The sequence below is a fragment of the Papio anubis genome, chromosome 4 (genome assembly GCF_008728515.1).
Source record: "Papio anubis isolate 15944 chromosome 4, Panubis1.0, whole genome shotgun sequence".
Classification (NCBI taxonomy): domain Eukaryota; kingdom Metazoa; phylum Chordata; class Mammalia; order Primates; family Cercopithecidae; genus Papio; species Papio anubis.
The window spans coordinates 114,432,705-114,458,525 of NC_044979.1; the positions used below are offsets into that span (position 1 = coordinate 114,432,705).

The window sequence follows — 25,821 nt, forward strand, 5'->3', positions numbered from 1 at the left end:
CACTCACCTCTGAGTGAGGGCGTTAATCTACTCATGAGGGATCTGCCCTCACAACCAAAACATCTCCCATGTGGCCCCACTTCCAACATTGGGGATCAAATTTCAGCATGAAGTTTGTGGGGGAACAAACGGGTTAATGAAAATACCTTAAATAGCCAGGCACGGTGGCTCGCACCTGTAATCCCGGCACTTTGGGAGGCCAAGGCGGGCAGATCACAAGGTCAGGAGATCGAAACCATCCTGGCTAACACGGTGAAACCTGTCTCTACTAAAAATACAAAAAGAAATTTGCCAGGCGTGGTGGCATGCGCCTGTATACCCAGCCACTCAGGAGGCTGAGCAGGAGAATCGCTTGAACCCGAGAGGTGGAGGTTGCAGTGAGCCAGGATCGCACCACTGCACTCCAGCCTGGGTGACAGAGCGAGACTCCGTCTCAAAAATTAATTAATTAATTAATTAATTTAAAAAAAAAAAAACTTAAATACTAGGGTCTTTCCCAGCAGGACTTTCTCTTTTAGTTTCTAGGCAAGATTTTGCTTCTTTTGACTTGGATAATAACTAGAGTATTGTGGTTGGCCATAATTTTGAGTTCAGGCAAAGTTTGCTTTGTTTCATGGTCATGAAGCATGTGTGCAGGGATAGCTCACCCTCCTCTGCAAAGAACAGGACTGGTCTCAGATTCAGCACATCCTTTGCTCATGCCAGCTGGTCTCATTGTCTGTTGTGAAAACCAAGTGGGCTCATGGATGAGAGCTGCTGAGCAGGACCAAACACAAAGTACTCTGGCAGCAGTGGCTGCTGTAAAGGCAGTTAGAGGAGGCTTTGGGGGTCTGCAAAGTATCTGTTGGCCCACATCAGGGCCTGTCTTCTTTTTATTCCATGCTGACTTGCAGTTTGCTCTCAGACTCTCATTCTGGTCCTCCAGGGCAGCTGTGCAGATCGAGCTTTGGGCCTCTGCAGGAGTACCAGGATGAGGGCAGCCCCGGAGGGATTTCTTTTTCTTTTTTTTGAGAGGGAATCTCACGCTGTCGCCCAGGCTGGAGTGCAGTGGCACAATCTCAGCTCACTGCAACCTCCGCCTCCCGGGTTCAAGCGATTCTCCTGCCTCAGCCTCCTGAGTAGCTGGGACTACAGGCACGCGCCACCACACCTGGCTAATTTTTGTATTTTTAGTAGAGACGGGGTTTCACCGTATTGGTCAGGCTGGTCTCAAACTCCTCACCTCGTGATCCGCCTGCCTCAGCCCCCCAAAGTGCTGGGATTACGGCATGAGCCACCGCGCCTAGCCCCGAGATGAATTTCTAAGAGCCTGGTGCCTCCTCTCACTCCTGGCACCTCTCCTCTTCCTGACTTCCTCCCTGCTGAGCTCTGCAGATCTGGATGCTGCTTCCTCACCTAGCTGTGGGTGTGAATGTGGTGCAGGACGTCTTGACCTGCTCAGGATCCTGACTTTTGTCTTACGGGCAATCTTGCTCCTGAGGCAGAAGGATCATTTGAGCCCAGGAGTTTAAGACCAGCTTGGGCAACATATTGAGACCTCATCTCTCCAAAAAATTCAAAACACGAGGCAGGAAGATCACATGAGCCCAAGAGGTTGAGGCTGCAGTGGGCCCTGATAGCACTACTGCACTCCTGCCTCGATGACAGAGAGAGACCCTGCCTCAAAAAATAAATAAATAAAATTTTTTAAAAACCTGCAAATCTTAAACAGCTACTGAGCCTGTGACACCCTCTGGGTATTTCCTGTCATGGGTGCTGGTACAGGTCTGACCTTGATGACAGCCTGTCTTCCCTGGGGAAGGACCCAGTTCTACAACTGTTGCAGTCTGTGCTTCTTGCCACAAAGGTAACAGAGTAGAACTGGAGTTGTTCCTTGGCCTGGCCCTTGGAAGGCTAGGAGGTTCTCTGTGTACAAGTGACCCAGGTCCCCGCAGGAAGTACTTCATGACCCTATGAAGAGAGCTTCTGCCTGGCAGCCACTCCATGCCATCCTCAGTCACACTTGACTGAGGTACATTTTAGAGCAAGCCTCCTGCTCATCCCCTCCTTCTGCCTGAATGGGCAGTCAGCACTCTTCATTCAGCCAGGCCTGGTTAGAAAACCCCTTGACTGTGTGTTTCTGTATGGAATAGATGGCCTACTGCCAGCATATTGGGGTGGAGTTCATGTTCATCAATGACCTGGAGCAGTGCCAGTGGATCCGGCAGAAGTTTGAGACCCCTGGAATCATGCAGTTCACAAATGAGGAGAAGCGGACCCTGCTGGCCAGGCTTGTACGGTCCACCAGGTATGGGTCTGGCCCTGGGCCATGGGGCAGACATTCCTAGGGAAGCAGCGACCCTCTATTGTTCGGGCCTGTGTGCAGCCTGTTGGCCGAGGTGAGAGGGGGTTTGGGATGGTGCAGGCAAAGCTCCAGCTGCAAATGTGTGAAGAGACACCAGGCAAGTAGAGTCAGCCTTCAGAGCAACCTCTGCCTCCTGAATTCAAGCGATTCTCTTGCCTCAGCCTCCTGAGTAGCAGGGATTACAGGCACATACCACCACAGCCAGCTAATTTTTACATTTTTAGTAGAGGTGAGGTTTCACCATGTTGGCCAGACTAGTCTCGAACTCCTGACCTCAGGTGATCCGCCCACCTCGGCCTCTCAGAGTGCTGGGATTACAAGCATGAGCCACCGTGCCTGGCCCAGAACCCCCTCTTTTGGATCAGGAAGAGTGACATTGCCCTTCAAGGTGTCTTGGTTCCCTGTCCAGGTTTGAGGAGTTCCTACAGCGGAAGTGGTCCTCTGAGAAGCGCTTTGGTCTAGAAGGCTGTGAGGTACTGATCCCTGCCCTCAAGACCATCATCGACAAGTCGAGTGAGAACGGCGTGGACTACGTGATTATGGGCATGCCACACAGGTATGGCTAAGGGCGCGCCCCACCTGGTTTCTCACCATCCCTGTGGGCTGTGTAGGAGGCACCAGGTAAAGGCACTGAGAGAGCAGCTGTTTCCTCCTTGAGTGCCAGTTGTGAGTCTGGGCTCATCTGGTTCCTGAGGGTGTGTTGTTTTGCAGGCGATTCTCACATTCCCTGCCTCTGGAAGACTGCAAAGTCATGATCACAGCCAAAGCCACATGTAGTTTCAGACTGGCGTTTGGCCTTACATTGCATTTTTATGAAAGTTAAACCCAGGTTCCCTGGTTGGGGTCTAACCTGGAGGGAAGGCTGCTTCCTGACATTGGAGGGGAGGCCAAGACTGTGAAAATAGGGAAGGTATAGGGAGGGAGGAGGGTAAGGAAGCCTCAGGCCCATGGTGTTGCTGCACCTTCTACCTTTCTGCTGCCTACCATGGCCTTGATTGCCCAGCAGGCTCAGTTCCCACATTAGCTCCAGTTCACAGCTATCCTTGGGCTGTAAACCAAGGAGGTGCCGTGCCCTGGGGGAGGGAGAGGGGATTGTAACACCCTCATCTGCCATCTGGAAGCCGTGACCTCAGGCTCTGCTCACCCTACTCTCCGGTATGTTCCAGAGGGCGGCTGAACGTGCTTGCAAATGTCATCAGGAAGGAGCTGGAACAGATCTTCTGTCAATTCGATTCAAAGCTGGAGGCAGCTGATGAGGTGACGCACCTGCATAGAGACACATCCAGCATAGCCCCAACTTACACAAGACCCCTGGCTCTACTTCTTTCTTAGAATGACTTATGGGGGTTGGTTCTTCTGTACCATTTGTGATTTGCCTTCCTTGTTGGAAGAATTTTAGTGTTGGAACAAAGGTGGCCAGTGGCCCACCTCCTGGTCAGAGGTCCGGCAGCCCCACTCTGAGTGCAGGGGTGTGTCCCCTCTGGCTGAGGGACATTCTCCCTATGCCCTGGATGAGAATGATCCTGGGAAAAGGCCTCCATGTCCTTCTACGTTGGGTTCTTAGGAGTAGAAATCCCATATAAGGCTGGGCGTGGTGGCTCATGCCCCGTAACCTCAACACTTTGGGAGGCTGAGGCAGGTGGATCGCAGGAGTTCGAGACCAGCCTGACCAACATGGAGTAACCCCATCTCTACTAAAAATATAAAATTAGCCAGGCATGGTGGCGCATGCCTGTAATCCCAGCTACTTGGGAGGCTGAGGCAGGAGAATCGCTGAACCCAGTGAGTTGCAGCTTAGCCGAGATCGCGCCGCCGCAATTCAGCCTTCCGGGCAACAAGAGCTTTAAACTCCATCTCAAAAAAAAAAAATTCCCATTTAAAAGTGGGCTCTTTTTAGGCCAGGCGCCGTGCTCTACTGTAATCCCAGCACTTTGGGAAACCATGGGCGGATCACTTCAGGTCAGGAGATGGAGACCATCCTGGCTGAACACGGTGAAACCGCCTCTACTCTGCTAAAAATACAAAAAATTAGCCGGGCGCAAGAAAGTGGTGGCTTGCAGTCCCAGCTGCTCGGGAGGCTGAGGCAGGAGAATGGTGTGAACCCGGAGGCGGAGCTTACAGTGAGCCATCACACCACTGCACTCCAGTCTGGGCCACAGAGCCAGGCCTGGCCTCAAAAAAAGGCCCTTTTGGAGACTGAGCATCTCCTTGGCCAGGGTGCAGGGTGCAAATTCAATTGCTTACCCCATCAGGCTCGGCGATGCAGCGCCCACCTGGGCATGTATCACCGCAGGATCAATCGTGTTACCGACAGGAACATTACCCTGTCCCTGGTGGCCAACCCTTCCCACCTTGAGGCTGCTGACCCCGTGGTGATGGGCAAGACCAAAGCTGAGCAGTTTTACTGTGGCGACACTGAAGGGAAAAAGGTAAGGCCCAGAGAGAGGTGTGCAAGGCAGATCGTCAAGGCCCCATGTTCCAGCATGGAATTCTGCTCACCAACATAACCCAGAGCCCTGGGTGCATATGGACTTTAAAAAAATATTTAAAGTCGGTCAGTCGCAGTGGCTCACGCCTGTAATCCCAGCACTTTGGGAGGCTGAGGCAGGCAGATCACCTGAGGTCGAGAGTTGGAGACCAGCCTGACCAACATGGAGAAACCCCATCTCTACTAAAAATACAAAATTAGCCGGGTGTGGTGGTACATACCTGTAATTCCAGGTACTTGGGAGGCTGAGGCAGGAGAATAGCTTGAACCTGGGAGGCGGAGGTTGTGGTGAGCCGAGATCACACCCTTACACTCCAGCCTGGCAACAAGAGCGAAACTCTGTCTCAAAAAAAAAATATATATATATATACACACACACACACACACACACACACATATATATATATAAAATCAATATATATATGTGTGTGTATATATATATATATAAAATCAACTTTTCAAGAATAGCAATAGTAAAACAGTCCTGCTTATAGTGTTCCTTCTCCTGAAGTTGTAATTGTCAGAACTATGTGGGAAGTTTGCTTTTGTCCTCACCAAATCTGTGAAGGAGCCAGGTTTGCAGTTATTCTAAATGGACAGAGATGTTTTCACTGAAAAGGAGGAGAGTCTGAGAGGCTCTGTAAGGAAAAAGTGTAGGTGAGCCTGAAGGAGAAATTGTAGAACTGAGACTTGTCAGGAGAGTAGTGCCTGCTGTGATCAGAGGCGGGAGCTCATGGGCTGGTTGAAGACCGAGGAGGGCTCAGGCTGCAGGCAGGTGGGGTCCTGCTTCACCATTTCTAGTCATGTGACTGAGTGTTGGGGGTTGGCTCGCCAGCCTGCTTGTGTAGAAATAGTCTTAACAGATTGTTAACAGTTTGCCCTTATTTAACTTTAAGATAGAATCTTGTCTGACAAATTTTATATTTCCTATTAATGATGACCTAAAAACCAAATAATCAGAAAAAAATCAAATATTTATAATGTTTTATGTGTGGGTTCTAGGAAACATACAAAGCAGGCATCCCCACTTTTCTCTCCAGAGCCTCCCGTTCTTTTTAGAAAAAAGGTCGTGTGTAAAGAAGCAAATAGCACACATACAGCGTGATAGGAAACTGTGGAGTTAGCTGCAAAGAGCTTTGGAAGAGGTGTGCGGGGGTGTGGGCTAGAGTTGGACCAAGGATAGAAGGGAGACCCCTTATCAGCAGAGCAGGTAGTTGTCGTTTTATTCGAGAAGTGGCTGGATTTAGGGAGGTGGGAAGGGAAGAATGTTTTCTGGAGATGTAAGAGCAAAGATGTAAGGTAAATTGGGGACACAGAGCAGGGATGGGCCAGCCTCCTAGTTGTGCCCTGGAAAGAGGTCAGGTCTATGTTAGAAGTGGAACCAATTGGCCCAGCACGGTGGCCCACGCCTGTAATCCCAACACTTTGGGAGGCCGAGGTGGGTGGATCAGCTGGGGTCAGGAGTTCGAGACCATCCTGGCTAACACAGTGAAACCCCATCTCTACTAAAAATACAAACAAAATTAGCTGGGCGTGGTGGCACATGCCTGTAGTCTCAGCTACTCAGAAGGCTGAGGGGGGAGAATGTTTGAACCCAGGAGGCGGAGGTTGCAGTGAGCTGAGATCGCACCACTGCACTCTAACCTGGGTGACAGAGGGAGACTCCTTCTCAAAGAAAAAAAAAAAAAAGAAGTAGAACCAATTATTAGTTTACCAGGTTCTGTAATTTTAAATACTGTAAATCTACTCCTGTCATGCTCACAGGGTTAGAGGAAGGGAAACTGCCATCATAGGTAATGGAGCCTGGGCTGGAGAAGTGATTCTCGCATCTATCAATACTTGCTATAAAGAACGAGTATGACCCACAGGGACACAGAGGTCATTCCATGGCTTCAAGATGGGCCAGGACAGTGTCACAGAAACTTCAACTAGATGCAAAGAGGCCTCAACTCTGTTTGGGGAAACTGCAGCCCCCGCAGGCAGTAACAACACTGGGTGTCTGGGATGGGCTGGTCTGAGGCGAGATCGGCATGGGAAGACCAGCATTGTGATGACTAGTGCCTCTGGTATTTCCACCCTCCTGGGCACTTGCCCAGGCATTTGGGCTGAGTAGTGGAATGAGATTACCGAAAACTTTGGGTAACTCCTACATTCATAGATTGTGGACAAAAATCCACTCTAGCAGTACTCCTCAGAATGTTGGAAATTTCCCAAAAAGGAATGAAATCATTGGAATAAAAGTGATAGAGTATATTTTAAACTGCTACAGATGGTCACACTGATTGGTCCCTTCATGAGACGCCAGGACAGGAGAGGCTGGTTAGTCCCTGATTTGCTCATAAGCCTGCATGTAGCTGAGTCCAAACTGTCAGTCCCTTTGTTTCCAGTCTGCACAGACCATGTTGTCACAAGTTTGCCCTTGCCCCAATATGGATAGCTGCCAAGCCCTCTTTCTGAGTCTCCTCGTCACCTTGCCTCAAGCCCTCCCATGTCCCCAGCAGGGTCAGTGTGGGGTCATTGCAGGCTCAGTCGTCTGCCTGTTCTTACTCCTCTTGACACCCATAGGACGTGATTTGATTTCTGTTAAATCCAGAACTCAGAGAGCTGAAGTGTGTGTTATGTAACTCAGCACTCGTGCAGAATTACATACTCTGTATAAGTGCAGCTGAGGTCATCCCATAATCTCATGCATGATTGTGAAACAGACCTGATTTGGCTCAGTGCTAATATGGCCTTTGGGATCTTTGTTCATGAAAGCATTTCCTCAGTGCAGCAATGCAACCTGCCACAAAGGGAGCACCCACTCCTGCCAGAGGTACGGCCCAGGCTGCCAGACACAAGGAGATTCCCCATGTGTCCTGGCTGTGATTTCAGCAGCCGGTTACCACAATGCAGTATGGCATGGCGGTCGCAGTACAACATCAGCAAGATGATCAAGAACAAATACCATGACAAGAGGAAGACTGACTACAGGTGCCAGCAGAAGACAGACTGGACAGAAAAGTATCTGCAGGAAAAAACAACACACTATGGGGATCAGGAAAGCATGAAATATCAGTGACTCAAAACCAATGGCTTTTACACTCAGGCAGCCTGGGCATCGTGGCAAAGCCGCACACCTCCAAGGGGGCCTGTAAGCAAACCAGATCCTTACATCCACATGCTGCTATCCTAGTGAGCACCTGCCACATCCACCCAAAGGCAGGACAGCTGTAGTTCTATTTTTAAAAATTCTAGGTTTTGTCCCTGACACACAAATCATGGGTCTTACCGTCCTACCAAGGATGATGCAGCACAGTGTTGAGGACCAGGGTAGTCACAAGAACTCAGGGAGGTGCAGGTCAGTAGGCCTGTAGGCTGAGGCCACAGCAGGAGAAGGTCTGTTACATAACACCTTGGCTAGCCACAGCGTCTAGTTTTTTTGCTACACACCCATCTAGATGGCATTTTGTAAAGATAAGATTAACATTTAAACCAATAGATTTTGAGTAAAGCAAATGACCTTGCACAACGTGAGTGGGCTTCATCCAGTCAATTCAAGGCCTTCGAGAAAAGACTGAGGTTCCCAGAAAAGAAGGAATTCTGCCTCCAGACAGCCTTCACACTTGAGCTGCAACATCAGCTCTGCCGTGGGTCTCCAGCCTGCCAGCCCGCCCTGCAGACTTTGCACTTGCCAGCCTGATTCCTTAAAAATCTGTCTTTCTCAGCCAGGCATGGTGACTCATGCCTGTCATCCCAGCACTTTGGGAGACTGAAGCAAGAAGATTGCTTGAACCCAGGAGTTCGAGACCAGCATGAGCAACATGGTGAAACCCCGTCTCTACAAAAAAATGCCAAAATTAGCCAGGCGTGGTGGCATGTACTTGTATTCCCTGCTACTTGGGGGACTGAGGTGGGAAAATCACTTGAGCTTAGGAGGCAGAGGTTGCAGTGAGCTGAGATGGTGCCACTGCACTCCAGCCTGGGTGAGAGTGAGACCCTGTCTCAAAAAAAAAAAAAGGAAAAAAAATCATTCTCTCTCTCCCCCTCTTCCTCTTCACCCTATCAGTTCTGTCTCTGGAGAGTCCTTACTAATACAAGGGTTTTGAAGAGGTATAGGCTGTGTATCCAAGGAGTAGAGGTGGTGGGCTTACATGATTGTGGCATTGGGGACACTGAGTAAATCAGTAAACATATCTAAGGCAGTGGGGATGGAGTGTCTTGCAGTTGTAGAAGATATTTATAGGTATGGAAGGAGGTGGCCTAGAAAGTGTTGGATTAAAATTTGGAGGTACCAGTACAAACTCACAGTTTTATTACGTACACATACACAGAGAAATAGCTGTGTATATATGCGCATGCATATGCACACATATATTTTTTAGATCTATGCTGAATGGGCCTAGAAATGATGATATCCTGGCAGTGATGAGCATACAAATACTGGTCTTAAATCCTATCCTCTCCTGCAGGAAGCTGGCTTCTTAGAGAAACAGCTGATATTGTACAGGGCTGGACAGGGACAGTACAACATGAAGCTACAATGTTCTGTTGGTCAGGAAGCAAGGAAGTACTCATGAATGAAAGAGACCTGTCCCTGTTCACAGGAAAGGGAGGCCACTGGAAGGAGCTGCTCTCCATATCAACCTAGAACAATGTGAGCATTAAAATAACTAACAATATTAATGCAACCTGTCGAATAAAATAGGAACCATGAGTACACATTAACACGAGTAAATAAACAAGGGAGAAGGGAAAGCTCTTCCTTGCAGAGAATGCCAACTAATAAATGTAGGAGTAACAGAAACTGGTGTTTGCCATCAACCCAAAGGGCTGGTTCAGACACAGTTGTCCATACTGCTGAGGCTGGGGTGGAGGTTTGAGGAGGAACAGGATATAAAGTTTCTTCTCACAGAATACTACCACTATACTCATTGCCAAGGAAAACAATGGTGAGTGAAGGGGAGGATAGCAGACAGCGGCCTCCCAGGTGAGCAGAGTTAACCTGATCTGATGCAGCGTGTCCTTCCCAAGTGGGGACCCAAGATCTGTCAAGGGTGCAGAGACAGGAAGGATGAGGAGCTGCTCCAGGTTGGAGGAGCTGAAGAGACCTGGCAAGCGATGCTGCCCTCCCATGGTGGGGTCTGGGGCGGATGGCTAAGCTAGTGCTGCCCTCCCAGATGATGGCAGGGTGTGTTGGTGTTGAACAGACATACCAAGGTGCTAGCATGTTGGGGACTTGGGGCCCTGTGGACTTTCCTGCTACTTTCTATGTTTGAAATTATCTCAAAACGTTATTTTTGGAAAAACAAATGATGCATTTCCTCTGTTTGCCTTGTGGACTTGGCAATCCGAACATTTTGGATTTGGGGTCTCCTTTGGTGTCTACAGGTCATGTCCATCCTGTTGCATGGGGACGCTGCATTTGCTGGCCAGGGCATTGTGTACGAGACCTTCCACCTCAGCGACCTGCCATCCTACACAACTCACGGCACCGTGCACGTGGTCGTCAACAACCAGGTACCTCACACCAGCCTGAGGCTTTGCTGCTCACATCAGTCTTACTTAGAATGACATCTCTGAGTTATTTAGGATGTTCGCTGTTTTCTGATTATAAAAATACATCTGTTATTAAAAACCAAGTAATCCTAGCATTTTGGGAAGCCAAGGCAGAAGGATTGCTTCAGCCCACGAGTCTGAGACCAGCCTGAGCAATATAGTGAGACCCCCTTTCTCTACAAAAAATTGAAAAATTAGCACTGGGTGACCAGGCGCGGTGGCTCAGGCCTGTAATCCCAGCACTTGGGGAGGCTGAGGCAGGTGGATCACCTGAGGTCAGGAGTTCGAGCCTGGCCAACATGGTGAAACCCCGTCTCTGCTGAAAGTACAAAATTAGCCGTGTGTGGTGGCACATGCCTGTGATCCCAGCTACTTGGGAGGCTGAGGCAGGAGAATTGCTTGGACCTGGGAGGTGGAGGTTGCAGTGAGCCAAGATTGTGCCATTGCATTCCAGCCTGGGTGACAAGAGCAAAACTCCATCTCAAAAAAAAAAGAGTCTTACTCCATCTTGAACTCCTGACCCCAAGTTATCCACCCGCTTCAGCCTCCTAGAATGCTGGGATTACACGCATGAGCCACCACACTCCCAGCTAGGATTCCAGTTTTTTCATGTCCTCATCAACTCTTGTTATTGTCTGTTTTATTCTAGTCATCCTAGAAGGTGTGAAGTGATATCTCATTGTGGTTTTAATTTGCATTTCCCTAATGACTGGTGATGTGTGTGTCTTTTCATTTGCTTACTGGCTATTTGTATATCTTTGGGGAAATTTCTATTCAGATCCTTTGCCTATTTTTTGACTGGATTGTCTTTTTATTGTTGAGTTGTAAGAGTTCTTTATATATTCTGGATATGAGCCATGTATCTGATGATTTGCAAATATGGGACAATTTTGGTGTCCTTGGAAGCACAAAAGTTTTATTTTTTATCAAGCATAATTTATCTGTTTTTTCTTTTTTTTTTTTTTTTTTTGAGACGGAGTCTTGCTCTGTCGCCCAGGCTGGAGTGCTGTGGCCGGATCTCAGCTCACTGCAAGCTCCGCCTCCCGGGTTCCTGCCATTCTCCTGCCTCAGCCTCCCGAGTAGCTGAGACTACAGGCGCCCGCCACCTCGCCCGGCTAGTTTTTTTTTTGTATTTTTTAGTAGAGACGGGGTTTCACCGTGTTAGCCAGGATGGTCTCGATCTCCTGACCTCGTGATCCGCCCGTCTCGGCCTCCCAAAGTGCTGGGATTACAGGCTTGAGCCACCGCGCCCGGCAATTTATCTGTTTTTTCTTTTGTTCCTTGTGATTTTTGGTGCCATATCTAAGAAGGCTTTGCCTAACCCAGGGTCACAAAGTTTTACCTCCTATGCTTTCTTCTGAGTCTTAGAGTTTTAACGCTTAAATCTATGATCTGTTTTGAGTTAATTTTTGTGCATGGTGCAAAGAAGGAGTCCCGCTTCATTCTTTTGCACTTGGATACTGTTTTCAAATATAAATGATTCTGTCGCAAAGCATCTAATGGACAGAGCTAGCTCCAGTGGGTGGCTCCAGTTACCAAGAAGCAGATTTTAGTTGAATGAAAGGAAGAACTCTCAACAGTGAGACCTGTTCCAACAGGGGAACTGGCTCCACCAGAAGTTTTGGATTCCTCCTCCTTGGAAGTATTGGCACAGCTAGTGAGCGAGTTGTCAGGGTTGAAGTAGATGGGAGGGGTGAGAAGGGCCAGGGGTGAGAGGAGAAACCATTTGGCCCTAGAGTTCCTTTGGCTCCCAGACCAGCTTTGATGCTATGAACATGTATGTCCATATATCTCTTTAACACTCTGCTTTTTTTTTTCCCCGCTTTGAGACAGGGTCTTGCTCTGTCGCCCAGACTGAGGTGCAGTGGCATGATCATAGCTCACTGCAGCCTCCAACTCCTGGGCTCATGCAGTCCCCCCACCTCAGCCTCCCAAATAGCTGGAATTACAGGTGCGCACCACCATGCCCAGCTAATTTTTTCTTAAATTTTTCTTGTAGAGATAGGGTCTCTCTTTGTTGCCCAGGCTGCTCTTGAACTCCTGGGCTCAAGCAGTCCTCCCTCTTGGACCTCTCAAAGTGCTGGGATTATAGGCATGAGCCACTGTGCCTGACTGAAATCCTGCTTTCAGTTCTTTGGAGTATATATATCCAGAAGTGGAGTAGAATTGCTACATCATATGATAGCTCTATTTTTAACTTTTTGAGTAACTGCTTATTAGTTCTAATTTTATTTCTTTTTTTACATGTTCATAGCATCATAAATCAGCTTTTCCTCTTACCAAGATTTTCCTACTAACGCACTACCTCCCAAAAGTATACTAAGAGAGTGCATTGGTGGTATAGTGGTAAGTATAGCTGCCTCCAATAATATACTAGGAGGTATTATTAATACACCCATAATGGAAAAAAGTACAGAGTATATTTGGAGTATACCTCTGTCACATGTGTGTATGCACACCCACTAGTATAGATAACCCTGCCGGTAGATTGCACCTCCATTACACATGTGCACATCCACCCACGTAGATACTCCTGCTGGTAGAGTGCACCTCCATCATGTGTGCTCCCACCCAGATGTTCATGAAGGCACAGAAACTCGTAACAGTGGTGAACATTATGGAGAGGGCAGCTGAGACCTCAGCCTTGCAAAATGGGTTTCTTTCTGTGAAGTTCTAGCAGTAAGACATGTTATGATCACTGACTTCCTGCTGCAGGACCTTCTTTACATGCTGAAGCCCCAGATGGGCGATGCTGGCTTCAATACCAGCTGAGATTGTTCAGGGCTCTCTTTTGTGTCAAGCTCTAGTACATCTTTTTTTTTTTTTTTTTTTTTTTTTTTTTGAGATAGAGTCTTGCTCTCTCGCCCAGGCTGGAGTGCAGTGGCGCGATCTCAGCTCACTGCAAGCTCCACCTCCTGGGTTCACACCATTCTCCTGCCTCAGCCTCCTAAGTAACTGGGACTACAGGCGCCCACCACCACGCCCAGCTAATTTTTTGTATTTTCGATAGAGACGGGGTTTCACCGTGTTAGCCAGGATGGTCTCAATCTCCTGACCTCGTGATCCACCCGCCTCGGCCTCCCAGAGTGCTGGGATTACAGGCGTGAGCCACCGCGCCCGGCCCATAATTTTTTTTTTAGTGTTCTCATCAGTGTCTGACTATTTCTGATCATTTCTTTAGTCAGTGTGAGAAGGGAGATTATTTAAAAGCCATTAAACATAAATATAGAATTAGATTTTGCTAATATTTTCTTTATCTCCTTACTGCTTTGACTCATTGCTCATGAGGTAGTGTGGCGTCAGGAAGATCTGTAGAAGGAGAGGAAATAACTTCTTAGCTGAGTCTCTTATTTCTTTTAGAACATACTTAGAAATTCCCCTTCCAGAAATTTCACCTAAGGAAACCATCCAATGGTAAATATTTTTTCATAAGACTCTTTTTCTGCCAGATGCAATGGCTCAAACCTGTTCCCAATACTTTGGGAGGCCAAGGCAAGAGGATTGCTTAAGCTCAGGAGTTCAAGACTAGCCTGGGCAACAAAGTGAGACCCTGTCTCTACACAAAACAAAACAAAAATTAGCCAGGCATGGTGGTACACATCCGTAGTCCTAGCTACTGAGGAGGCTGAGGCAGGAGGATTGCTTGAGCCCAGGAGGTCAAGGCTGCAGTGAGCCGTGATCACACCACTACATTCCAGCCTGGGCAACAGAGTGAGACCTTGTCTCAAAAAAAAAAAAAAATATTTTTGTCAAAACCATATTTGTGCTACCACAAAGTTAGGAAACAAGCTTATGTCCAGCAGCAAAAGCGTCTTTGCATAAAATTTGGCAAAGCCATAGGAAGGGATATTAAACAACCATTAAAAAGTTTAATATCCTGGGGAAATGGTTACAGTATGGTAAATGGAAATTGCAGGACATTAATATGCTGCTAGTAGGACTGTAAGTAAAACAGCTACTCGGGAGAGCAGTCTGATAGCATTTAGAAAAATTTAAAATGCTCATGCTTATGGCTCAGTTTTCCCTTCCTAGGATTAGATTGCAAATAAACTCAGCATTTGCGGGAGAAAATTTGTATAAGCATGTGTACAGCAACGTTGTGTTTACCACAAATTGGAAACAAACGAAATGTCCACCAACAGGAGGATGGATAAATACTCTGTGGGGTATACTGTGTCTAGTTAAGTTTCACTGGAAAGTAGAGACTAAAGGAAGTATAGTTACATGTTTCAACCTGGGTGTATCATAAAAGCAAATGTTAAAGGGCAAACTGCAAAGGAATTGTACAGTATTTAGAGTATGATGCCATATATAAGGTACATAGAGTGTATATCAGTATAGTTTGAAAACATGGAAATACTCTCAAAAATCTCAATGCCATGAGAAACCAAGGAAAGCCTTCCAGAATAGCAGGGACTAGAGACACATGACAAGTCCAGTGGGTGTCCTGGCCTGGATACTGGGCTAAGGAAAAAGAAGATTCTATAAACATTGTTAGGACAGCCGATGGAGTGAGTGTGGAGTGGATTATACAGTGCTGTCGCATGATATCTGTGGACTATGGATTAGACGAAGACATAGTGTAAATTGCATGAGGCTGAGTACTGTACTTTGGCGAGGTAGGGGAATGTCTAGACTTTTCCCTCAGAAATAGGGATGGTCCACAACTGTCTGCTAAATGGTTCAGGGAAAAGGTGTATGTGTGTAATGGTAGGGCATGAATAATTAAAGCAGAGGGGGCAAAATGTGAACATTTGGTGATTTTAAGTAAAGACTGTATGGGAGTTCTTTGTAGTACTCTTTCAGCTTTCTCATGAATTTGAAATTACATCAAAGTTTACAAGTCAGCCAGACACGATGGCTCACGCTTGTAATCCCAACACTTTGGGAGGCCAAGGCAGTCAGACTTGAGGTCAGGAGTTCAACACCAGCCTGGTCAACATGGTGAAACCCCATCTCTACCAAAAATATTTTTTAACATTAGCAGGGCATGGTGGCACGTGCGTGTAATCCCAGCTACTTGGGAGGCTGAGGCAGGAGAATGGCTTAAACTGAGGCGGGAGGCAGAGACTGAGATCGCAGCACTGCACTCCAGCCTGGGTGACAAAGCGAGACTCCGTCTCAATAAATAAATAAATAAATAAAAGTTACCAACAAGCCTCAGAAGATAGATACTATATGCTGTTTACGGACATATGAAATACAAATAACTTGTGGCAGTGTTCTCCTCTGATTTAAGGTTAGAGAGGCCTGTGGGCTTGAGCCTCTGTGACAGAAACATTCTAGTCCACTAACAAATATGGCAAAACTGTTGAGATTTGTTCACGTTAGGTGATGGACTCACAGAGCAATGTAGTATTATCATGCTTTATGTTTGAAATATATGATAAGATAAAAATTTAAATGCCAATCATAAAATTATGAATATATCATTAAATTTTGGTACATCTAACTGGTAGGGAATGTTATGAAGTCTTTAAATTTTCTTTTCTGGCTGGGTACTGTGGCTCACACCTGTAATCCCAGCATTTTAGGAGGCCAAGGCAGAAGGATCACTTGAGCCCCAAAGTTCAAGACCAGCCCAGGCAACATGGCAAGACCCCGTCTCTACAAAAAAATTTAAAAATTAGCTGAACGTGGTGGTACACACCTGTAACACCAGCTACACAGAAGGCTGGGATGAGAGGTGAGCCACGATCGCACCACTGCACTCCAGTCTGGGTGACAGAGCATGACTCTGTCTCTTTTAAAAAAAAAAAAAAAAAAAAAAAAAAAATTCTTGCTGGGCGTGGTGGCTCACGCCTGTAATCCGAGCACTTTGGGAGGCTGAGGCAGGCGGATCACAAGGTCAGGAGTTCAAGACCAGCCTGGCCAACATAGTGAAACCCTGTCTCTACTGAAAATACAAAAATTAGCCAGGCATGATGGCACGTGCCTGTATTCCCAGCTACTCGGGAGGCTGAGGCAGGAGAATCGCTTGAACCCGGGAGGTGGAAGTTGCAGTGAGCTGAGATCACGCCATTGCACTCCAGCTTGGGCGCAACAGAGTGAGACTTCGTCTCAAAAAAAAAAAAAAAAAAAATTTCTTAGGCTAGGCACAGTGGGTCACTCCTATAACAACACTTTGGGAAGCCGAGACAGGAGGATTACTTAGGCCCAGGAGTTTGAGGCCAGCCTGGGCAACATGGTGAGACCCTATCTCTACAAAAAATAAAAATAATTAATCAAAATAATAGAAATAATAAGATCCCAAATTAAAATATTTATTTACATATATATGCATACAAAGAAAATAATCTGGAAAGGAAAACAGAATATTGACCCCGTAGCCTATGGAATTATAGGAAGCTATTTAATTTTTTAAACTATGTCTTCTAAATTCTCTATGTTAAATATATATGGATTTTGTTATCAGAATAAGAAAAAATAAAGGAAGTGTAAACAACCATTTTGGGACACATACTCAGAGTAGCCAGGCGGCAAGTGCACGCCATGCCGGGCCTCGGCCCCACCTTCTGGTCCCTGTGCCGGCTGTGCCAGGTGCCCTCTTGCTAGGCTACATGTTCCTTGCAGATCGGCTTCACCACCGACCCTCGGATGGCCCGCTCCTCCCCCTACCCCACCGATGTGGCCCGAGTGGTGAATGCTCCCATTTTCCACGTGAACTCAGATGACCCCGAGGCTGTCATGTATGTGTGCAAAGTGGCGGCCGAGTGGAGGAGCACCTTCCACAAGGACGTGGTCGTCGATTTGGTGAGTGACTCCTGGGACAGCACGTCCTGGGCAGAGCATCTGACCCACCCCTGTTGCCCTCGGCACCCTTGTGTCCCAAGGAGAGGAGCTTGTTTAGATGAGTCACCTCAGGGCTCTCTACTGCCAGGCCTCATGCAGGTTCCTTTGCGCTCCAAATTGTTCAGGCCTGTGAGCACCAAGGAATGCTTCCCAGGCAGGAGCTGTGGTGGTGAGGAGGACCAATCCTCATTGATAGAGCAGCTGTACTGTGTAGGAGAGATACACAGAATCCTAATTCTAGAGAAGGTAAATTCCAGGGCAGGTGTGAGGCATGAAGAACATGACCATCACCTAGGAGAGATGGGGTAGGTTCCCCAACTGCACTTCTTCCCAAGGGGCCAGCCCTTGTCTCTGACATCCTCTCACTGTTCTGAGCAGGTGTGTTACCGGCGCAACGGCCACAACGAGATGGATGAGCCCATGTTCACGCAGCCGCTCATGTACAAGCAGATCCGCAAGCAGAAGCCCGTGTTACAGAAGTACGCCGAGCTGCTGGTGTCGCAGGGTGTGGTCAACCAGCCTGAGTATGAGGTATGTCCCTGCAGCTCTGTCCCAGTGCGCCTTTCCAGAGCCGGGGATGACTAGAAAAGGTGGGCCACAGGGCCAGTTCTCACTGTTGCAAGTTATGAGGATACACGTGAGAGGATGTGAAATATTTACAACTACAGCATTTCAATGCATAACTTTTTGGAGAATCTGGGCCACTGAGATGCTTTGTAAAGGAAGTGGGCCTTAAACAGTGTTTTGGGGAAGAGAAGGGGATGTTTTCAGGTTGAGGTAGTAGTGGCCCAGTAGGTTTTCTCAGATTTCACAGATCGTGCAGGGGTGGGAGGTAGGTGGTGGATCCAGCTTAGTAAGGAGCCTCTTGTAATCTGGATAGTAAGTGCTGGTTGGTTGTGAGTGGGAAGGCCAAGCAGCTGCCCTAGAGAGGGAGAGGATGGGTGTGAGGAGCTATGTCTGAGCATGGGAACAGGACAGATCCCAGGTCAGAACAACCTGATAACCTGTAGCCTATCCTGGAGACAGAGCTTTGTGGCCCAGTCCTCCTTGGGATTGTGCTGGGAACCATGAGAGCTCAACCAGTTCGTTTTTTTTTTTTGTTTTTTTTTTTTTTTTGAGACAGAGTCTAGCCTTGTCACCCATGCTGGAGTGCAGTGGTGTGATCTCAGCTCACTGCAACCTCCACCTCCTTGGTTCAAGCAATTTTCATGCCTCAGCATCCCAAGTAGCTGGGATTACAGGTGCAAACCACCTCACCCAGCTAGTTTGTGTATTTTTAGTAGAAACAGGGTTTCCCCACGTTGGCCAGGCTGGTCTCGAACTCCTGACCTCAAGTGATCCACCTGTCTTGGCCTCCCAAAGTGCTGGGATTATAGGTATGAGCCAGTGCGCCTGACCTGGACCAGTTCTTAAGAAAAAATGTGGCGGGCTGGGTGTGGTGGCTCACGCCTGTAATTGCAGCACTTTGGGAGGCTGAGGCAGGTGGATCACGAGGTCAAGAGATCAAGACCATCCTGGCCAACATGGTGAAACCCCATCTTTACTAAAAATGCAAAAATGAGCTGGGCATGGTGGTATGCACTTGTAGTCCCAGCTACTTGGGAGGCTGAGGCAGGAGAATCGCTTGAACCCGGGAGGTGGAGGTTGCAGTGAAGCAAGATCGTGCCACTGCGCTCCAGCCTGGTGACAGAGCAAGACTCCGTCACCAAAAAAAAAACAAAAAAAATGTGAAGGGTTAGGGGTTCAAACTCTGAGCAGAATCTCTACCCAGCAAATGTGAGGAAGAAACTTCTGGGATGAAAAGAATAAAATCTTAGACAGGTGTTATGCCTATTGAGAAGGAGCAGGCCCAGAGGCTGAGATGTTTCGTACCCACGAAGTGTGGGGGTATGGGTGGGCATGCATGGGAGTTGTGCCAGGGTATGGTTGGGCTTGCGTGGTGGCTGTCAGAAAGTGTGGGGGTACGGGTGGGCGTGTGCAGTAGTCATGCCCTGTGCCAGTCACTGCTGTGTTGTGTCCAACCCTGCAGGAGGAAATTTCCAAGTATGATAAGATCTGTGAGGAAGCTTTTGCCAGATCTAAAGATGAGAAGATCTTGCACATTAAGCACTGGCTGGACTCTCCTTGGCCTGGTGAGTGAAGAACCAGTGCCACAAATAAGCTCCTTTGAGGATCTGATGTAACGAGGCATCCTCCTCCCGGAAAACATTCATGCTTTCCACTGTGTACCCACAGTGCACAGTTGTGTGCACCATTTCAGCCAAACCCCTGCAGACCCTGGACCCAGACCCCTGCACTCATGTTTTCTGGGGAACACGGTGTGAGCTACATTGTCTCTCACCCTGCTTCTCCCCCACATCATGTGTCTGCCATGGTGTGGTCCCTGGAAAAGCAGAGCAGATGTCATGCCTCAGTTGTTCTTCCTCTCCTAGGCTTCTTCACCCTGGACGGGCAGCCCAGGAGCATGTCCTGCCCCTCCACGGGTCTGACGGAGGATATTCTGACACACATCGGGAACGTGGCTAGCTCTGTGCCTGTGGAAAACTTTACTATTCATGGAGGTAACAAGCTCTGTGCTGACCTGTGGAAATGTTGGGCCCAGACTGTCTAGTACTGTGACCTTGACCCCCATCATGTGTCCTACAGAGACTCCCTTCCTGCCCTGCTCCAAGCCTCTGGGTTGGTTGGATGGAGCCACCTCTCTCACTCCCTGCCCTTAGCACCATCCTACACTTCCTCAGTGGTAAAAGAGACTGAGGTCACAGCTTTTCCAGCATATCAGGAACCCAGAAACTATGAGTGAAGAAGGCTCCACCCTTGCCATGGGCACACTGAGAAGCAAGGCAGACATGTGCAGGCAGGGCCTGCAGCAGCTGGTGAGAGCTGTCTCTCTGTAGGGCTGAGCCGGATCTTGAAGACTCGTGGGGAAATGGTGAAGAACCGGACTGTGGACTGGGCTCTGGCAGAGTACATGGCGTTTGGCTCGCTCCTGAAGGAGGGTATCCACATCCGACTGAGCGGCCAGGACGTGGAGCGGGGCACATTCAGGTAACGTTCTGGGCAGTTTTGTTTGCCCTCCAAAGAGTAGGAAATGCAAAGGGAGGGGTTCTGGTGTTTCTTTTTCAGAAGACAGTTACTGAGTCCCATTGCTGTCAGGCTGAAAACCTCTGTCCCTCATTTGCTGTGGGTGCTTCTGTTAAGACCTGGGTGGGGCTGACTCTGCAGCTGCCTGGCTGGAAGTCCAGGTCACAGAGCGTGGCATCTGCTGGTGCTTCATGTGGGTCCCAGCATATTTGCTTGTCAAGTCAGAGCTCCTGATTATTACCTCTGTTGTCCTGTCTCAGCCACCGCCACCATGTGCTCCATGACCAGAACGTGGACAAGAGAACCTGCATCCCCATGAACCACCTGTGGCCCAATCAGGCCCCCTACACCGTGTGCAACAGCTCACTATCTGAGTACGGCGTGCTGGGTGAGTGCCTGGAGCCACACCACCGGGGCCTCTCACCCACCCACCCCCTCTGGGCCTACTGGCTGGTGTCCTGGACATGGTTTTCTCCTTCTGTGTCTCTTATAGGCTTTGAGCTGGGCTTCGCCATGGCCAGTCCTAATGCCCTGGTCCTCTGGGAAGCCCAGTTTGGTGACTTCCACAACACGGCCCAGTGCATCATCGACCAGTTCATCTGCCCGGGACAAGCCAAGTGGGTGCGGCAGAATGGCATCGTGTTGCTGCTGCCCCATGGCATGGAGGGCATGGTGAGCCTCTGGCCCTTCCCTGCCAGACCTAGGACTTGGGAAGGGCCTGTGTAGGACCCTGACCCCAAAGACTGGCACGAGAGCCAGCAGCTCACACCAGCCTCCTAAGGGCTCTGCTGGTGCTTCCCGTCCATCTCAGATGGGATGTCACTTCGGAAAGCCAGAGTAGCCCATCTGGATGTGGCTAGCATGCCCTGTCCCTGCTGGTGCAGACTCCCTAGATGTGCAGGCGTCCAAGTGTGGAAATGATGAGGAGCCAAGTGCTTTGCCGGTGGAAGGGGGAAGGAACTGAACCCTGCCATCAAGAAAAAGATAACCAGAAATGAGCTAGTTGGTTAAGGAGGAGGAACAGCAGATGCGGCAAATGTCAGTACGCAAGAGCTCCTAAACTGTAACTTGCATGTCTGGTTCCAGGGTCCAGAACATTCCTCCGCCCGCCCAGAGCGGTTCCTGCAGATGTGCAACGATGACCCAGACGTCCTGCCAGTGAGTAATACAGGCCCTGTCAGCCCCGCCATTCTCGGGGTGTCTGGTGGGAAACCTGGGGAAGAACATTCTACCTGGACATCCTGAAGTGGCAGACTGTGCCTCTGTTCCTTTCTCCATCCTGGGGAGCTCGCGTGGGTGGACAGGTGTGGCCCCATGCCTCTGGGCGCTCTGGGATGAGAGACTTCTTGGAGGACAGAGGAAAGTACAAGGACTGCCTCCATTGGCTTCCTGCTGTTGTTGCAAGCACAGAAATGCCGTGTGAGCCCCTCAGCATGCAGGATCCTCCCAGACCCTGATTCAGGTTCACACTTGAGAGAACTTTGGGGTGATTCCAGTGAAACTTTAAGAGCTCAAAAGAGCCAGCCTGGGCAACATGATGAGACCCCATCTCTACAAAAAATGTAAACATTAGCTGGGCATGATGTTGCACGCCTGCAGTCCCAGCTACTTGGGAGTCTGAGATGGGAGGATTGCTTGAGCTTGGGAGGTCAAGGCTGCAATGAGCCAAGATCGTGCCACTGCACTCCAGCCTGGGTGACAAAACAATACCCTGTCTTAAAAAAAAAAAAAGAACGGTGCCAAGCATGGTGGCTCACACCTGAAATCCCAGCACTTTGGGAGGCCAAGGCAGGGAGATCATGAGGTCAGGAGTTTGAGACCAGCCTGTCCAACATAGTGAAACCCCATCTTTACTAAAAATACAAAAATTAGCCGGGCATGGTGGTGCCCCCCTGTAATCCCAGCTACTCTGAGGCTGAGGCAGGAGAATCACTTGAACCCGGGAGGCGGAGGTTGAGGAGGTTGCAGTGAGCCAAGATCGTGCCACTGCACTCCAGCCTGAGTGACTCCATCTCAGAAAAAAGAAAAAAGAACTGGCCAGGTGTGGTGGCTCACACCTGTAAGCCCAGCACTCTGGGAGGCCGAGGCAGATGGATCACGAGGCCAGGAGTTCGAGACCAGCCAGGCCAATATAGTGAAACCCCATCTCTACTAAAAAGACAAAAATTATTCAGGCATAGTGGCGGGCACCTGTAGTCCCAACTGCTCAGGAGGCTGAGGCAGTCGCTTGAACCCAGGAGGCAGAGGTTGCAGTGAGCCAAGACTGTGCCACTGCACTCCAGCCTAGGCAACAGAGGAAGACTCCATCTCAAAAAAAAAGAACTCAAAGAAAATGATTAGGAGTCAGTGTCTAAGGAAAATTGGTTTTAGGTAGAACTTGTGTCTCTTAAAGTAGTATCTGTTTCATGCTGGGCAGTAGCTTTCAGAGAAATAGGATGGATTGAATGGGACTGAGGCTCTCCTCCAGGGTATGAGCCTGACCGAAGGAACTTCCTGGACTCACTTGTTAGTGCCGGCTTATGTCTCCTGGTGAGTCAGTGGGTTAGGCCGTTCTTGTGTTGCTATAAAGAAAAACCTGAGACTGCGTAATTTATAAAGAAAAAATGTTTAATTGGCTCACAGTTCCAAGTAGGCTGTACAGGAAGCATGATGCTGTCATCTGCTCAGCTTCTGGGGAGGCCTCAGGAAGCTTACAATCATGGCAGAAGATGAAGTCAGGGAGCAGGCATGTCACATGACCAGAGCAGGAGCAAGAGAGAGTCAGGGAGAGGTGCCACACACTTTCAACAACCAGATCTCATGTGAACTCAGAGTGAGAGCTCGCTCATCACCAAGGGGATGGCCCAAGCTCTCATCCGAACACCTCCCACCAGGCCCCACCTCCAGCAGTGGGGGATTACAATTCAACATGAGATATGGGCAGGGACAAATATCCAAACTAGATCACCCAAGGGCCCCCAGATGCCCCAGAAAACTCAGTGCTGCGTCCTGGCCTCTGGCCATTTCCTTCCTTGCTGCAGGACCTTAAAGAAGCCAACTTTGACATCAATCAGCTGTATGACTGCAATTGGGTTGTTGTCAACTGCTCCACCCCTGGCAACTTCTTCCACGTGCTACGACGCCAGATCCTGCTGCCCTTCCGGAAGCCGGTCAGTGGCAGGGCCTCCCTTGCTCAAACGAGGCCTGGCCCTGCCCTGTTGGTGCAGGGAAGGGCTCCTCAGAGAGCCTCTTGCTTGGGGTTGGCTAGGTGGGCACCTGCATGGGTAGCGTCGACAGGACATGGCATCAGGACATAGCATGGACAGCCTGGCCCCTCCTCACTGCTGCCATGAGGGAACTGTGTGTTCCGTGTGTCCTCTTCCCCGACTGGGCCCCTGGGTACTGCTGAGCACCACATGCAGAGCAGCCACATAGGCTGCCGGCCCCAGCCCGGTGGGGAGGATGGATGTTTGAACAGGTGATCACAGAGGGTGTGCCGAGCTCTGAAAGAGAGGTGAGCCCTGGCAAAGGCCAAGGGAGTGCAGGGTTCCCGGGGAGCGGCTCCTGAGCTGGGTGTTGAAGAGTGAGTAGAAGTTGAGTGGAGGGATACATGGGAGAAGTGATTCATAAGAAGGAAGAAGGCCGGGTGTGGTGGCTCACGCCTGTAATCCCAGCACTTTGGGAGGCCGAGGCAGGCATATCACGAGGTCAAGAGATCGAAACCATCCTGGTTAACATGGCGAAAACCTGTCTCTACTAAAAAAATACAAAAAATTAGCTGGGCGTGACGGTGGGCGCCTTAGTCCCAGCTACTCAGGAGGCTGAGGCAGGAGAATGGCGTGAACCTGGAAGGCAGAGCTTGCAGTGAGCCGAGATCGCACCACTGCACTCCAGCCTGGGCGACAGAGCGAGACTCTGTCTCAAAAAAAAAAAAGAAGAAGGAATATGGGACACAGCGAGAGAGAGTGCCCTGCTGCCCTGGGATACCTCAGGGGTGGAGGTATGGGGCAGAGGCTTGCAGCTTGGATTGTCCCCAGCAGCCCAAGGGCCCACAGGGCAGGACAGCCCTGGTGCTTCTTGGTGCTGGGCCATGTCACAGCCTTACATGGGCTTTGGGTGCATTTGCTCTGCAACTGCCAAGGAGAGGGTCAGAGCTCTTTCCTAGGTACAGAGAAGCAAGGAGGGGAGTATTGGGAATCTGAGCAGGCTGGGATGGGCCCTGCCAGGAGTGGATACTCAGCTAGGGGAGGTGAACAGCAGGGAAATTGGTCATCTTTCCTTTTCCCTCCTTCTCTGCCTCTTCTGACCTGAGGCTCCTGTTGAGTGGGAGGGCAGGTGTGTTTCATGGCCTGAAGGTCAAGGCTTGGGTAGCCTTGCTTTTGACCTTCCTTCTAGAATCTTCAGAATCTGATCCTTCACAAGCCTATTGTTCTGTATTTCAGTTAATTATCTTCACCCCCAAATCCCTGTTGCGCCACCCCGAGGCCAGATCCAGCTTTGATGAGATGCTTCCAGGTGGGTGTGAGGGAGACGGGCATTTTCTGGGGAAACTATGTTTGGGGCTTCTTTGCTGCTGCTCTTTTGCAGCTCCTGGGGCTGACGTTTGTGATTCTCACTGGCTCTTGCCAGCTTTTTGGTTTTAAAGACCCATGATACCTGGCTGGGCACAGTGGCTCACACCTGTAATCCCAGCACTTTGGGAGGCTGAGGCGGGCAGATCACCTGAGGTCGGGAGTTCGAGACCAGCCTGACCAACATGCAGAAACCCCATCTCTAACTAAAAATACAAAATTAGATGGGCGTGGTGCCACATGTCTGTAATCCTAGCTACTCGGGAGGCTGAGGCAGAATCGCTTGAACCCAGGAGATGGAGGTTGCGGTGAGCTGAGATCGTGCCGTTGCCCTCCAGCCTGGGCAATAAAAGCAAAACTCTGGCACATACATTCAAAAAAAGACCCGTGATACCAGATGAGGAAGGTCACAGCTTACATTCAAGTTGGTCAAATGACATGTCTTAACATGCAGCCCAGGAGCTGTTTCCTCTCACCTGCAAATGCCCCCAAGGACTCCACTAGAGGCAATTAAGTATGTCCAAGATTGAGGGTTAGTGCCGCTGCCTGCAGCCTCCTTCAGCGGGTGAGTGCCAGCTCACCTCTGGCTCGGACGGAGGCCCAGCCCCAAAGCAAGCCCTTCAGAACAGAGGAAAAAAACACTGGATGGCAGGGCCTGCCAAGTCACATGCCAGCTGCACTTGTGTGAAGGGAGACCCATAACACTGAGATTTCTGTAGGACAGTGCAGTACAGGTGGCTGACACAGCCTTTGCCACCCACCAGGGGTCACCAGGCCAGGAAGCCTGCATCCCACTAGTCACCAATCCCTCTTTAGTCTTCAATCAAGGCAAGCCCCTTCTTTTTGCGGGGGGTGGGGGGGGTTCCCAGTCTCTTTTTATTTTTTATTTTTATTGATTTAGTTATTTTTGAGACGGAGTCTCGCTGTGTCACTCAGGCTGGAGTGCGTTGGCTCGATCTTGACTCACTGCAAGCTCCGCCTCCTGGGTTCACGCCATTCTCCTGCCTCAGCCTCCCGAGTAGCTG

General features: G+C 49.4%; 1 protein-coding gene across 2 annotated transcripts in view; it reads left to right on the top strand.

Moving 5' to 3' along the window:
• OGDH (oxoglutarate dehydrogenase) overlaps positions 1-25,821 on the top strand; it is a 94,751-nt gene that overhangs the window by 63,148 nt on the left and 5,782 nt on the right. The window contains exons 8-22 of one of the 2 annotated variants that reach the window (XM_031665387.1): positions 2,133-2,287; positions 2,754-2,900; positions 3,511-3,601; positions 4,561-4,773; positions 10,203-10,331; positions 16,944-17,123; positions 17,541-17,693; positions 19,192-19,294; positions 19,595-19,723; positions 20,060-20,210; positions 20,507-20,634; positions 20,740-20,918; positions 21,333-21,404; positions 23,267-23,395; positions 24,668-24,740. In XM_031665387.1, the coding sequence (XP_031521247.1) occupies positions 2,133-2,287; positions 2,754-2,900; positions 3,511-3,601; positions 4,561-4,773; positions 10,203-10,331; positions 16,944-17,123; positions 17,541-17,693; positions 19,192-19,294; positions 19,595-19,723; positions 20,060-20,210; positions 20,507-20,634; positions 20,740-20,918; positions 21,333-21,404; positions 23,267-23,395; positions 24,668-24,740 (2,032 nt within the window). The remainder of the gene's footprint in view (positions 1-2,132; positions 2,288-2,753; positions 2,901-3,510; positions 3,602-4,560; positions 4,774-10,202; positions 10,332-16,943; positions 17,124-17,540; positions 17,694-19,191; positions 19,295-19,594; positions 19,724-20,059; positions 20,211-20,506; positions 20,635-20,739; positions 20,919-21,332; positions 21,405-23,266; positions 23,396-24,667; positions 24,741-25,821) is intronic. The other variant, XM_031665386.1, reaches the window with a different exon arrangement.